General features: G+C 39.8%; 2 protein-coding genes across 2 annotated transcripts; one reads left to right on the plus strand and one right to left on the minus strand.

Moving 5' to 3' along the window:
• Positions 1-2,884: 2,884 nt before the first annotated feature.
• Positions 2,885-3,771, plus strand: OR51A7 (olfactory receptor family 51 subfamily A member 7). The gene is given in 3 exon segments (XM_014481131.2): positions 2,885-3,042; positions 3,044-3,191; positions 3,193-3,771. Coding segments are annotated over 3 exon segments (885 nt in total).
• Positions 3,772-8,703: 4,932 nt separating this feature from the next.
• Positions 8,704-12,702, minus strand: OR51G2 (olfactory receptor family 51 subfamily G member 2). Its single transcript, XM_070383091.1, has 2 exons — positions 12,638-12,702; positions 8,704-9,643 (listed from the first exon to the last, which is right to left on the minus strand). The coding sequence occupies exons 1-2, from the start codon at positions 12,700-12,702 to the stop codon at positions 8,704-8,706; spliced, it is 1,005 nt and encodes a 334-aa protein (XP_070239192.1).
• Between the last annotated feature and the right edge of the window lie 1,615 nt (positions 12,703-14,317).

The raw sequence follows: 14,317 nt of genomic DNA on the forward strand, positions 1-14,317 counted from the left end.
TTAAATCTGATATTAGCAGGATCCCATTTATTGGATAATATGAAAAGTAATAACAAGCCTTAATGTCAACTGAAAAAATAAAAAACCTTCTTTGGCCAGTCTAGGACTTGATGTGAAGAAGAAATGGTTAGGAAATTTTTGTTGAAATATTTAATAGTAGCTGATAGTTACTAATATATTCAGTATGCAAAAACTATATCAGACTTTCTAAGATAACTATGTTAGATAGATATTATTGTTTACAATATTTAACAGAAGAGTAAACACCAGAAGCTTACCCAAGTTCACACAGCTGGTAATCTGCAAAGATGAGACATATACCCAGATGTTTCTGTATCAGACTTGAGGGTTTATTTTTTTTCACTTAAAGAATGGAAATTCTAAGAAATCTAGGCAATGTTTGAACTGATGACCATCTCCTGAAATATTCCATGGGAGTATACTCTATCCCACTCTCTTAATTTTTCTTCCTGATGTCTGGATGTTCTTGAGCAAGATGCTCTCAACAATCTTGTTATTCTTCAGGGTTCAATCTGAGATTTCAATTTTGTATTTTGCACAGTTTCCTAACAGATCTCATCTATTCCAATGACCATAGATATCAACTACCAGTTCAATATTTCTGATTTGATGACCAATATTTCTCTTGAGCTGTTTTTCCTGAAGTTCAGACTCTGTATTCAAAAGCATAGTGTGTAAGAACAAGTTTACCACTGAAAATGTACGTGAATGGACTGAGCATAAATATCCCTTGTTTACCACTACAAAAGAAAGGGAGATGGCACAAAGAAATGATTCTATGTCTTATATTTGTTCCACTCGCATTCACTCTTTGCATGCCTCCCAAGAAACTTTCATATTATAGAAACTATGTTGATGGCAGATATGTGAAGACAAATAAAATCCCATCTATGTTTTACAGTATTTAGCAGTCTGTGTATATAATGGGGGTTTGATTGGGTAGGTATACATGAAAATAGTACATTATAAAAGTATAGAAGAGACTATAGTAAAAACTGCACAGCTGAAATATTCCCCAGAAGACCAAAAGCAATACCCCTAGTCAAAAAAAGCAAAAAAGGAAAGGGTTATATGCTTTTGGGAAATGAGGATTTCCTCCTAGGGTGGAAGGATCACCATAAAATTTGCTAAATAGGCAAAGTTTGACAGATTACATACAGAATGAGATTTACAGCATTTTAAAATCTACTACCATCTCCAAAATGCACTTTCTTTGGACTTGACAGGAGGCTTGCTGCCATCATGGGTGATAAATAAGATCTGTCCAACAGCTTAGGGGCTCCAAGTCGGTGGGTGAGGCTCTTTTACAAGCTGACAAAACAGAACTGCATAGAAAATACCCCAAAATGTTGATATATAATATGAACAAAGGGCTGCTGACTATTTATTACATTTTCTTGGTTATCTTCTAAAGAATTACAAAATAAAATATCAATTCACAAAAACTTCAGTTTAGCCAAATGATTTCCAATGTCCCCTAAATTTTCCCTTGGAGACTGATGATTTTTCATCTGTTGCAATTTGAACTTTAAAATAAATTCTCTAATGAGGTTAATGCCTCACATGAACTCTTGACTTCCTTTGTTTCTCCCTTTATTTTTGTGTTTTGCCATTATTTTTGTACAATTGAAATTATTACTTTAATAAGTTGTATTTACATATGCATGTATTCATTATGCTTACCAAATACAAATGGGATTTATAATGGTTAGCTTAAATATGTGTATTTCTCTGGTAATTTATATCAATTATCCAACACTGGGATATCTTAAAGCTCAAAAATTTCATAAGCTGCAAGACTGTATATTTTACCTTTGAAAACATAATCTTTGAACTTTTTAATGACATTAATCAGTTGATAAGTTGTGTCCAATTCTTTGCACTCAGGCTCCCCTGTCATTCACTGTCTCCAGTTTGTTCAGATTCATGTAAGAGACTTTAACAATAAAACCAAAATTTAGTTTAATGCATAGGTGGAGTTAAAATTTTTACCTTACAAAGGTAAATGGAATGATTGGGATATTTTTCATTTTGAATTTCTTTGACTAATTCAGTCATAGAGATAAAAATATAAGATAATTGATCAAGAGAAACAAGATGAAAATGATACTAATGTATGGCTTCAACATTTTCTCTTGAAATAATAAATAATAACTTGAAGTGTGGGCCAAAGGTATTTGAGCTGAAACTATCATATTTTGTGTTTGAAAATGAAGGCATTATGGATAAATAACTCCCAAGGGTGTATCCATGTTCCATTTCTCCTAGCTTTTCATTTGAAAACCACTATATCATCAATATTAATATATTACAGATACTTGTTCATGATTTTTTGAGCCTAGAGTGGTGTTTATGCTCATGTATAAAATTGAATAATAAATACCAAGATCATAAATTTAAGAATTAAATTAGTTTATAAATTTGCTTTCTAGCATTTGATATTCACCATAGTGTAGATATCTACAGGGATCTCTGTACAGGAGAACTACTGAAGATCATGTGGAAAAGCTGTAGAAAAGATTCTGAGTATCTGTCAGTAACTCAATCAAAGCAGCTCTGCTTTGACATGAGTTTCATATTTGGCTAGAAATGTTGGAAAACCACCTCCTTAGGATAAATTACTGTAAGTAAAATTTCTATGTTAGAGGACATGAACATGTTTAAGGCTTTTTGACAAATGTTGGCAGTTTCTTTTTATTAATATTTTGTCAAATATATGCTTCTGCATATAGTGTAATAAAAACTGCTCATCTCCCTCTGCCCCTCCCCACTCCTGTCCCACACTGAGCTTTATCCAAAAGTGTTACTGCTTTTTGTTTATGTGATTTCAGATCTGGCTAAAGAGTTCATATTCCCACTTCTCATGGCTGTCCTCAATAACTCTGAGGTCCAACTTTTCCTTCTGATTGGAATTCCAGGATTGGAACATGCCCACGAGTGGATCTCCATTCCCATTTGCCTCCTATATCTGGTTGCCATCATGGGCAACAGTACCATTCTCTTTATCATAAAGACAGAGCCCTCTTCATGAACCCATGTATTATTTTCTTGCCATGTTGGCTATCTCTGACCTGGGCCTGTCCTTCTCCTCTCTCCCCACCATGCTGAGAATCTTCTTGTTCAATGCCATGGAAATTTCACCCAATGCCTGCTTTGCTCAAGAATTTTTCCATCCATGGGTTCACAATCATGGAGTCCTCAGTACTGCTGGTTATGTCTTTGGATCGCTTTCTTGCCATTCACAATCCCCTGAGATATAATTCTCTCCTCACTAGCAACAGAGTTGCTAAAATGGGACTGATTTTAGCCACCAGGAGCCTTCTCTTAGTGCTTCCATTTCCTTTCACGCTAAGGAGATTGAAATATTGTCAGAAGAATGTCCTTTCTCACTCATACTGTCTTCATCAGGATACCATGAAGCTGGCCTGCTCTGACAACAAGATCAATGTTATCTATGGTTCTTTTGTTGCTCTCTGTACTATGCTGGACTTGGCTTTCATTGTTCTTTCTTATACACTGATCCTGAAGACTGTACTCAGCATTGCATCTTTGGCAGAGAGACATAAGACCCTGAACACCTGTGTCTCCCATTTCTGTGCTGTACTCATTTTCTATGTGCCCATCATTACACTGGCTGCCATGCACCGCTTTGCCAAGTACAAAAGCCCCCTTGCTATAATCCTTATTGCAGACATATTCTTGTTGTTGCCACCCCTAATGAACCCCATTGTGTATTGTGTAAAGACTTAACAAATCTGGGAGAAAGTCTTGGGAAGCTATCTAACATATATAGGAGATAAGATGAGGATGAGATATTGGATGGCATCACCAATTCAATGGACATGAACTTAGGCAAACTCCAGGAGATAGTGAGGGACAGGGAAGCCTGGTGTGCTGCAGTCCGCGTGGTTGCAAAGAGTCGGACACAATTTAGTGACTGATCGACAACAACAAGAGATAAGCACTGAATATTTAGGCAGTAAACTGTTGACCAGTATTTATTGGCATCTACAATATATTCAGGACTTTCCCCGATGGCTCAACAGGTAAAAGAATTCACCTGCAATGCAGGAGACACGGGAGATGCAAGTTCAATCCCTGGGTCAGGAAAATCCCCTGGAGAAGAAAATGGCAATCCACTCCAATATTCTTGCCTGAAAAATCCCACGGACAGAGGAGCCTGGCAAGGTAGTGTCTATGGCGTCACAAAGAGTTGGACATGGATAAGCAACTAAGCACACACAGTGTACTCAATGCCACAGCATTTACCATTTAATGGAAGACTGGGGGGACAGTGAAAAGCTGTGCAGTATGGAATTTATTATAAAGTCAAGAATACATTATGGATAGAGCATTTAATTTGACAAATAGTGATGGAATATTTATAAGTAGTATGAGTGAACCAGATTTTGGTACTTTTAAATGTCTTCACAGGAGTCTGAGCCTCAGAATTCTCACAGGAAGTTGCAGTTCATTTCTTCCCTTTTCCCATAATTTCTGGGTTGCATACGTTGCAAAGTTTAACAATTACAATATTAGACACAAAGGACTTCATCCTAAGTCCCTCAGAGCATTTTAAACTCTCAGATCAGATCAGATCAGTTGCTCAGTCGTGTCTGTCTCTTTGTGACCCCATGAAGCGCAGCACACCAGGCCTACCTGTCCATCATCAACTCCAGTTCACTCAGACTCACATCCATCGAGTCAGTGATGCCATCCAGCCATCTCATCCTCTGTCGTCCCCTTCTCCTCCTGCTCCCAATCCCTCCCAACATCAGAGTCTTTTCCAATGAGTCAACTCTTCGCATGAGGTGGCCAAAGTACTGGAGTTTAAGCTTTAGCATCATTCCCTCCAAAGAAATCCCAGGGCTGATCTCCTTCAGAATGGACTGGTTAGATCTCCTTGCAGTCCGAGGGACTCTCAACAGTCTTCTCCAACACCACAGTTCAAAAGCATCAATTCTTTGGCGCTCAGCCTTCTTCACAGTCCAACTCTCATATCCATACATGACCACAGGAAAAACCATAGCCTTGACTAGACGAACCTTTGTTGGCAAAGTAATGTCTCTGCTTTTCAATATGCTATCTAGGTTGGTCATAACTTTCCTTTCAAGGAGTAAGTGTCTTTTAATTTCATGGCTGCAGTCACCATCTGCAGTGATTTTGGAGCCCAGAAAAATAAAGTCTGCCACTGTTTCCACTGTTTCCCCATCTATTTCCCATGAAGATGCATGATCTTCATTTTCTGAATGTTGAGCTTTAAGCCAACTTTTTCACTCTCCACTTTGACTTTCATCAAGAGGCTTTTGAGTTCCTCTTACCTTTCTGCCATAAGGGTGGTGTCATCTGCATATCTGAGGTTATTGATATTTCTCCCGGCAATCTTGGTTCCAGCTTGTGTTTCGCCTAAATCAAGGAATCTTTTCTGACAGTGACCTTAAAACATCAGCTTTGCCTAGCATTCCTGTCCCCTGTATCTAATATCAAATTATTGCTTTCTAATTTTCCACTGGTTAATGTTTACTCACTTAGCTCTAGCCGTACTGGCACTGGTCTTTTTGTTTTTCCTACAACCTTTCAGTTTTGGGGTTTTTTTCTTTGTCTTTGTTTTTTTGCCCACCTCAGACCATTGACATTTATTCTGCATTTTTGGAATGCTTTTCCTTTCAATCATTTCATATCTCACATAATTTAGAATTTTATTGAACCATCCCATTTGGTTTCCTTCAGAGCACTTGGTGCTATCTGAAATGGTTACTCACTGATTTTTCTATTGTCTGTGTCTCTCAGCTCTGTAACAACCTAGAGGGGAGGGATGGGGAAGGAGGCGGAGGGATAGTCAAGAGGGAGGGGACATAGGTATACCTGTGGCTGAATCATGATGATATTTGGCAGAAACCAACACAATGCTGTAAAGCAATTATCCTCCAATTAAAAATAAAACAAAAAAACAAAAATATAAACCAAGAACAAAGTCTTTCTTTAATATTTTGCCCACTGTGTTTCTAGGATGCAGACTCTGCCTAGGAAAACACACACACACACACACACACACACACACACACACACTCAACAAATACTTGTGTCCTGAGGGAACATTCCTTCACTCACACAGTTTGGGCTTCCCTGGTAGCTCAGCTGGTAAAGAATCCGCCTGCAATGCAGGAGACCCCAGTTCAATTCCCCGGTCAGGAAGATCCACTGGAGAAGGAAATGGAGACCCAATCCAGTATTCTTGCCTGGGAAATCCCATGGACAGAGGAGCCAGGTGGGGTACAGACCATGCGGTGGTGAAGAGTTGGACACCACTGAACGACTAAGCATAGCACAGTACAGCACAGAGTTTTGTCTACTTAAATTCTGCTTGTTCTTTAAGAATCAGCTAGGACATTCCCCTTGGAAAATTTTCCATTTTTTTTTTTGAAGGAAGTGGTTCTCCTTCACCTCAGGGCTGTTTCAGAGGTTCTTCTCTGACTGATTACACAGTCTCCATGGTATGTTTTATTCTGTGTCATTAGGCTTTATTTTAGGAATGAAAGTAACTAAAAATTATTTGAAGCTAAAAAACATGCTAAGAATTGTTTTGAAACTTTCATATATATATGTGTGTATATATATACATATGTATAAAATACTTGGACTACGTAAAAAGCCTTGTGGGATAGACATTGTTAGATTCATTTTAATAGAAAAAGTTCCTAAGTTCACAGTTAGAATGCAGAACTTTCTCAAAACTGACTCCAAGTTTACTCTACTGACTAGTATGTCACAATAACTCTTTAATTCATTATAAGATATAAGAGAACATGACTCCCACTGAAGGATTGAAATTGCCTGTAGATGGCATACGTATTGTTTGCAGATGTGGAGTTGCAATGTATGCTTCAGTATTTGTAGTGGCTTTGTGATTGTTTTGAAGTTTTGTGGGGGCTTCTCAAGTGAAACTAGTGATAAAGAACCTGCCTGACAATGAGGGAAACACATGAGCAGTGGGTTCAATCCATAAACCACTCATGATACTCAAGGACATATTCTATTTGCTGTCTATAAGTAATCTTGGATCTTTCAAGTGGTATCATCGAAGGTTCCCACATAGCTGTCATTGGAAACAGTTTTCTTATGCCAGACTGGATGGAGCACTGGTTGGCAGTGGGGCATGACACATGAAATGTTAAATGCCAAATGTGATAGGTAGCCTTGAATGAGACTAACTTCCAGTGAGAGAGAACAGCCTCCACATAAAGGTCCTAGTAGAGAATTCTATCCTTGGCCCTCTGTCACTCTCTTTCTAGACCCTGAACTAAAACTATGCAGGAACACAACATCCTCATGCTTCCCCTAGATGTTCAAAACTACCCTTGGTAGTATCTTATCCAGATCTGCTTTCCTTGCAAATATCTCCAAGTCAAAATTACAAATACTGTTCTGACAAGTATAATTCAAAAATCCATTAAAAAAAAGTCTGGAGCAATGTAGTAGAGCTGCAGTGCACAAATAGGAGGGTGTAAGGAATTCTCTCTTTTTAGTTCATTGGCTTATAATGATAGGGTCAGTGCCTCCACCTCAGTCCACTTACCACCACCCACCCCCATGTTATCTACTCTTCTCTGACTTGCTAGGGAAGAACAATGGCAATAAGAACAACTTCAGATATTTTCCTGAAGACAGGGTCCTCTCCCTCACCTCTGTGTCAGGTTAGCAAATGCTGTTCTCTCAGGCTGGACCATCACTTTCCAGTTTGCCTGTATAACTTCAATACATCCCTGAAGGCTGCCTTCTATGCCAACTCAAGGAAATCTTTCATTCCATTTCTTTCCCTAGCTGAAGGAAGAAATCTTTCTTTTAGCTTCTATATAAACATTTTTCACTTTAACACAGTTAACATATGGAACACAGTTAACGTATGGTTAACAAAGAATCCCAAAAGGTAGTGTCTTAAAAACATACATACATACAAACAACAACAACAAAACAAACAAACAGATATTTATTTAACTTACAAATCTGCAATTTGGGCTGGACTCAGAGTACATTGGTTGTTTCACCAGGTGCAAGTGGGAAAGACAGGAAGGTTGGGTGTTAGAATAATTTGAAGATTTATTGACACTAGTAGCTGATAATGATCCAACCAAGTCTGAGGCCTCAGCTGAGTCTATTGGCTAAAACACCTAAATGTGACCTCTCCATGGGGTTTGAGCTTCTGCTCAGTATGATGGCCAGGTTTCAAAAGCAAGCACTGAGTGAGAGCTACAGATACATATTGAAAGAGAGACAGAAAAGGAGGGAGAGAGAAAGAGAGTGAATATCAATGAGTAACATATCACCTCATATGACCCAGCCTCAGAAGTCTACCTCAGCAACCAATCCATTAAGCTGCTGAGTCTGAGCCAGTTACAAGGGGAGAAGCAATATATTCCAACCCCTTTTGGAGGACTCGGGCATTTCTGGAAGAGAATTGAGGATGAGACATAACCCTGTGTCCTTCTTTGGAAAATACAAGCCACCATGTCCTATTGCCATGTATTTCCTTGATACCACAGTGAGGGTTCCATGACAGCTGTGACTTCTTATTTGTTCAGTAAATAAATAACAATCTCTTCCACTTCATGCACATTAGATATTATAAAGAGTAGAAGAGTAAGGGTACATTTAAAAAAACAGTGCCTCTAAGATTAGACCCAGCTAGGAACAAAAGGTGTGGGTCACACGATCGCGGATCTGTTTGGTCTTCACACTGTAGATGATGGGATTCATCAGAGGAGGGAAGAGAAGATACACAAAGCCCAGAATCACCTGGAGCAGATGAGGTGCCTGCTTCCCAAAGCAGTGGATGACAGACAGACCAATCATGGGAGTATAGAAAAGGAGCACAGCACAGATGTGGGAAACACAGGTGTTAAGAGCTTTGAGCCTTTTGGCCCTGGATGCGATGGACAGTACGGTGCGCAGGATCAGGGCATAGGAGAAGAGAATGAGCAGTGAATCCATACCCACTGTAGAAACGATGACAAACATGCCATAAATGCTGTTGGCTCTGATGTCTGCACAGGCCAACTTCATCACTTCCTGGTGGAGGCAGTAGGAATGTGAGAGGACTCGGGAGCCACAATATGGGAATCTTTTGAGCATAAAAGGTAAAGGAATAATGAGTGCTACACTGCGACCCAAAGAAGCCAGGCCAATCCTGCCAATGACTGTGTTGGTGAGAATGGAAGCGTAGTGCAAGGGGCGACAAATGGCCACAAAGCTGTCAAAGGCCATAGACAGTAGTACAGAGGACTCCAGGAAGGACAAACAGTGAATGAAAAAGAGCTGGACAAAACAGGCATCATGGCCAATGTCTCGTGCCCCAACCCAAAAGATGCCTAGCACTGTAGGGAGGGTGCAAAGAGACAGACCCAGGTCAGTCAGAGCCAGCATGGACAGGAAGAGGTGCATTGGCTCATGGAGTGAGGGCTCTGTTTTAATGATGAGGATGATAGTGCAGTTGTCCAGGATGGAGACTATGTATATAAAGCACAGTGGGATGGAGATCCAGGTGTGCATGTGCTCCAGGCCAGGAATGCCACTCAGCAGGAAGGTGGAGGACATGCTGCTGCTGTTCTCCAGGGACCTCAATGAACTGAGGAAAAGCTAGTGACTGCACCTAGGAAGATATTTTTTAAAAAGACAAAGGTTAGAATCAAATAGATTTAACTCCTCCAGAGGTCATTTCCTTCTGGTCCCTGGTTTCCTCTCAACGTTTTTTTTTTAAAGAGAAAATCTTTTCTTTGAAATTTTTTTGCCTTGCTTCTTCAGGCTAAGAGTTGTGAAACATTATGACAGCACGTATAATTCACTGTAGCAGATATCTGAGTTGGTTATACTTAATTTCATTTACCTCTTATGAGTAGGTATTTAAAGAAACACTTCCTCATATGCCTCTTTTCTGCTGGGGCTCTCACTAATGTTTCAACCTTTCTTCCAGCTTCTCTTCTTTTCCTTCTTAGTTCCTTTCCTATTGCATTATCTTTTTTTCTTCTTTCCTTCCCTTCCTTCCTCCTTCCTTCCTTTTCTTTTCCCTTCCTTCCATCTTTTTTCCTTCCTTCTTTCTGTTTAATTTCCAGTTGTGTATAATTGGTAAACTTAGATACCTTCTCACTTTCTCCCTTGAACTTCCTACTTTGGAAGCTTAGCTTGATCCAGAAAACACATAAATGATACTCAGCTCACAGAATTCCAGAGAGAACTGGAGGGTATAGGAATAGCTGTCTGTAGAGTTACTTTTGGCTGCTGGGATAAGAAATCAAAGCTCTGATGCTCAAAATAGTCAGAAACTGCCATTCCTGATAAGTCTATGAATTCAACTACTGTGAACCTAGGTGGGAGGAGACCCTGATGCAGCATCAACCATGGCCATGACCCCAATCACAAGGCAGAGTCCAAGTGCATCCAGAGAACAAAAGGCAACAATGCTAGGGATGATTCTGTTGATGAGAAGATGAAGACTTAGAAGAGGATAGTTACAGGGTGGAAACCATGTGTTAATTTTAGCTTCCTGACTTCCAGGGCATTGATCTTTCCACTACTAATCCCACTACAATGTGAACTCAAAATGGGTGAGGGTTTTGCTTTGTTGACTTCTGTCAAGACAGTGCTTAGAAGGTGCCTTAGGACACAGAAAGTACCCAGCAATTTTTTTTTTTTTTTTTTATGAAAGAGTAAGAGTTCAATTTTATTTAGCTAGCTGTTACTAACTTCATGTGTGTTTTATCTCCTTAAAAAATCTGTGAATAAAGTTCTATTAACAGTACCATGTTATGGGTGAAGAAACAGAGGCTGAGAAAAATTTTACATTTCTAAGATCAAACTCAAAGTAAAATGGCCAAAATGGGATTTGAATCAAGATCTAATTTTTCTCTAGATTTCAAGCTCTAAATGATGGCTACATACAACACTGTCAACTATCAGCAACTAGCATGAAATCAAGGCTTAATGGACCTTCAAAAAGAAGGTACTGACTCTTTAGTTGAATTAATAAATAAACTTCCTGGAGAAATACACACAATTGTATACACAGACATTTTCTTTCTTGCTACAAATACCAGTGAAATGAACAGTAAGGGTCATGAACTCACTGTTCACTTGAAGGTCAGGTTGACTCTCAGTGTTCCTCAGTTTCTTCTTTGGTCATGATCAGTGCTCAGCACATTATTTATCAAATAATTCAGAAGAGCTGCGGTAAACTTACATGTCAAGTAAGCTATGTGGTGACAGGCAAGTTACCTGGTGGTTAACAATGAAATTCATAAAAGCTAAGGCAGAAAATATTTTGACATGAAAATGAGGTAGGATGGTGAAGAAGAAAGAACACATTTTTTGGACATCAGCTATATGCCAGCCACTGCACAAAGAACATGGCAAGTGAAATAGAATTTAGACCTTAGAAAAGCTTTGCAAGTTAATATTATTGCCTCACTTGGCAAATAAGGCAAGAGAAGCTTAGAGAATTTGTAATGTGCCTCAAGTCTTACAGCCAATCAGCAGCAGAAATGGGATTCAAGCTTAAATCTCTGGAACTCCAAGGCACAGTCTGGAAATTCAGAAGTGTTTAGGTTAACAAATCCAGCCTGAGACAGCCTGAAATGGGTAGAGATTAAATGAAAAATGATAAAGAGAAATATCAAAGGTCTGGGTGCCTACCTCCATTTAGTCAAGACGGACTCTTTGGAATCAATGCTTGTACTTCAGAATTTAAGGGAGCAGAGAAGAACAGGAATCAGCAAGAGGATTTTTGAGGAAAAAAGGAAGTAGGGAACTTGAACATAAAAGAAAATTCAGAATAGTGAAGCCAGGAGATCTCTGCTTGGAAAAGATTGGTTGAAGAGACTTCAGTAAGATGACTATGCTAAACTCTTCTTAGTTAAAGTATCTTTAGAGTATTCATCCTCAGGATTGCCGAGAACGTTATTGTTCCCGACTGGACAAAAATCAGTTGTCCAGGGTAGAGGTGGGTGGCAGATTTAACAGATGGCCTTTCTGCCCCAGTTGCTGTGCTTGGAGATCATTCCTAGAGGGACTTAAACAATTGCAGTGATCACTTCTAATTCCATTAGTCATACACTGTGGTCATTCCAGGAAATGTCCTTTTATATCACAGCCTAGCTTTTCTTCAGAGGATCACATTACTTCCTACCACTCTTTGCTTCTTGGAAATAATCTCTGACTCTTGTAACCTTGTTGAGGCTAAGAGGTAGATATGGAACCTATAGTAACTTAACTCATCTTATTGTTACACCTCAGTTTTGCCTACTTAACTGGCCTGTCTCCCCAGATCTCAGCAATATTCCTACTGTTACACATGTGACCCAACCCTCTGAGCAGGAAACTAAGGAACTAAGCAGATATGAGAGAGGTGTTGTAGGGCTAAACCCAAACCTGAGGTTGCCTACAAAGTCAGCAAGATCTGACGGCAGAAGTCACCTTCTTGGGCAGGCACCCTCGACAGCCTTTCCTGTCACTTGCAGCCCCTTCTCTCCTCTCTGTCTCCAAAGCTCAGGCTGAGACTTTGGGGGCCTCTTCTTGGTTCTAAAGTTCAGCACCAAACACCTGCTCATTATATTGACTCCTTACATACCAAGGCTGGATCCAGAAGTTCCAGGCCTTATAACATGTGCCCCTGGCACAAGGCTCTGGGGACATGGTGAAACTGGAGGGTGGATGTTTAACTCCCTGATTTTTATGAAACCGCATGGGGCTCCCATTGCAAAACTTTTAAGGATATTTAATCTATTTCCTGCTAGGATTGGCTCCCCAGCCCTCATTATCACATACCCTGGGGATAGAGAAAGAGAGAAGAGAGTGTCCCTGTGAGCTATCTAGATGGGAAGCCCAGAGGATATTATGCACTGCAACTAATTTTAAAGATCTGGTGAAAATTTTGAACAACCTTCACAATTTCACAGAAGCACCGTGGGTGTAGATGACAGTGTCTTGTTAATAACATATCCTAACTCTATAGTTTATGCACATCACATGTGCATCTTTAGTGTACACCTTTAGTTTATTCCAGTCACTCAGTCATGTCCGACTCTTTGTGACCCCATGGGCTGCAGCACACCAGACCTCCCTGTCCATCACCAATTCTCAGAGCTTACTCAAACTTATATCCATCAAGTTGGTGATGCCATCCAACCATCTCATCCTCTGTCATCCCCTTCTCCTCCTGCCTTCAATCTTCCCAGATCTAGGTCTTTTCAAATGAGTCAGTTCTTTGTATCAGGTGGCCAAAATGTTGGAGTTTCAGCTTCAGCATCAGTCCTTCCAATGAATATCCAGGACTGATTTCCTTTAGGATGGACTAGTTAGATCTCCTTGCTGTCCAAGGGACTCTCAACAGTCTTCTCCAACACCACAGTTCAAAAGCATCAATTCTTCAGCACTCAGCTTTCTTTATAGTCCAACTTTCACATCCATACATAACTACTGGAAAAACCATAGCTTTGAATAGACAGACCTTTGTTGGCAAAGTAATGTCTCTGCATGTTAATATGCTGTCTAGGTTGGTCATAGCTTTTCTTGCAAGGAACAAGAGTCTTTTAGTTTCATGGCTGTATTCACCATCTGCAGTGATTTTGGAGCCCCCCCAAAATAAAATCAGCCACTGTTTCCTCCATTTCCCCAGCTATAGCCATGAAGTTATGGGACCAGATGCCATGAACTTAGTTTTCTGAATGTTGAGTTTTAAGCCAATTTTTTCACTCTCCTCTTTCACTTTCATCAAGAGGCTCTTTAGTTCTTTGCTTTCTGCCATAAGGGTGGTGTCATCTGCATATCTGAGGTTATTGATATTTCCCCTGGCAATCTTTATTCCAGCTTGTGCTTCATCCAGCCCAGCATTTCTCATGATGTATTCTGCATACAAGTTAAATAAGAAAGGTGACAATATACAGCCTTGATGTACTCCTTTCCCTATTTGGAACCAGTCTGTTGTTTCATGTCCAGTTCTCTAACTGTTGCTACTTGACCTGCATACAGATTTCTCAAGAGGCAGGTAAGGTGGTCTGGTATTCCCATCTCTTGAAGAATTTTCCACAGTTTGTTGTGATCCATGTAATCAAAGGCTTTGGCATAGTCAACAAAGCAGTAGATGGTTTTCTGGAACTCTCTTGCTTTTTCAATGACCCAACAAATGTTGGCAATTTGATCTCTGGTTCCTCTGCCTTTTATAAAACCAGTTTCAACATCTGGAAGTTTATGGCTCACATATTGTTGAAGCCTGGCTTGGAGGATTTTGAGCATTACTTTGCTAGCATGT

The sequence above is a fragment of the Bos mutus genome, chromosome 15 (genome assembly GCF_027580195.1).
Source record: "Bos mutus isolate GX-2022 chromosome 15, NWIPB_WYAK_1.1, whole genome shotgun sequence".
In the NCBI taxonomy this organism is placed as follows: Eukaryota; Metazoa; Chordata; class Mammalia; order Artiodactyla; family Bovidae; genus Bos; species Bos mutus.

What these genes read in the sequence shown, in the direction of transcription:
- OR51G2 (XM_070383091.1), bottom strand. Translation starts at nt 12,702, where the DNA reads ATGTCCCCAGAGCCTTGTGCCAGGGGCACATGTTATAAGGCCTGGAAC. An exon ending in AACTTCTGGATCCAGCCTTG is followed by an intron (nt 9,644 to 12,637) that starts GTATGTAAGGAG and finishes GCTTTTCCTCAG; the next exon opens with TTCATTGAGGTCCCTGGAGA.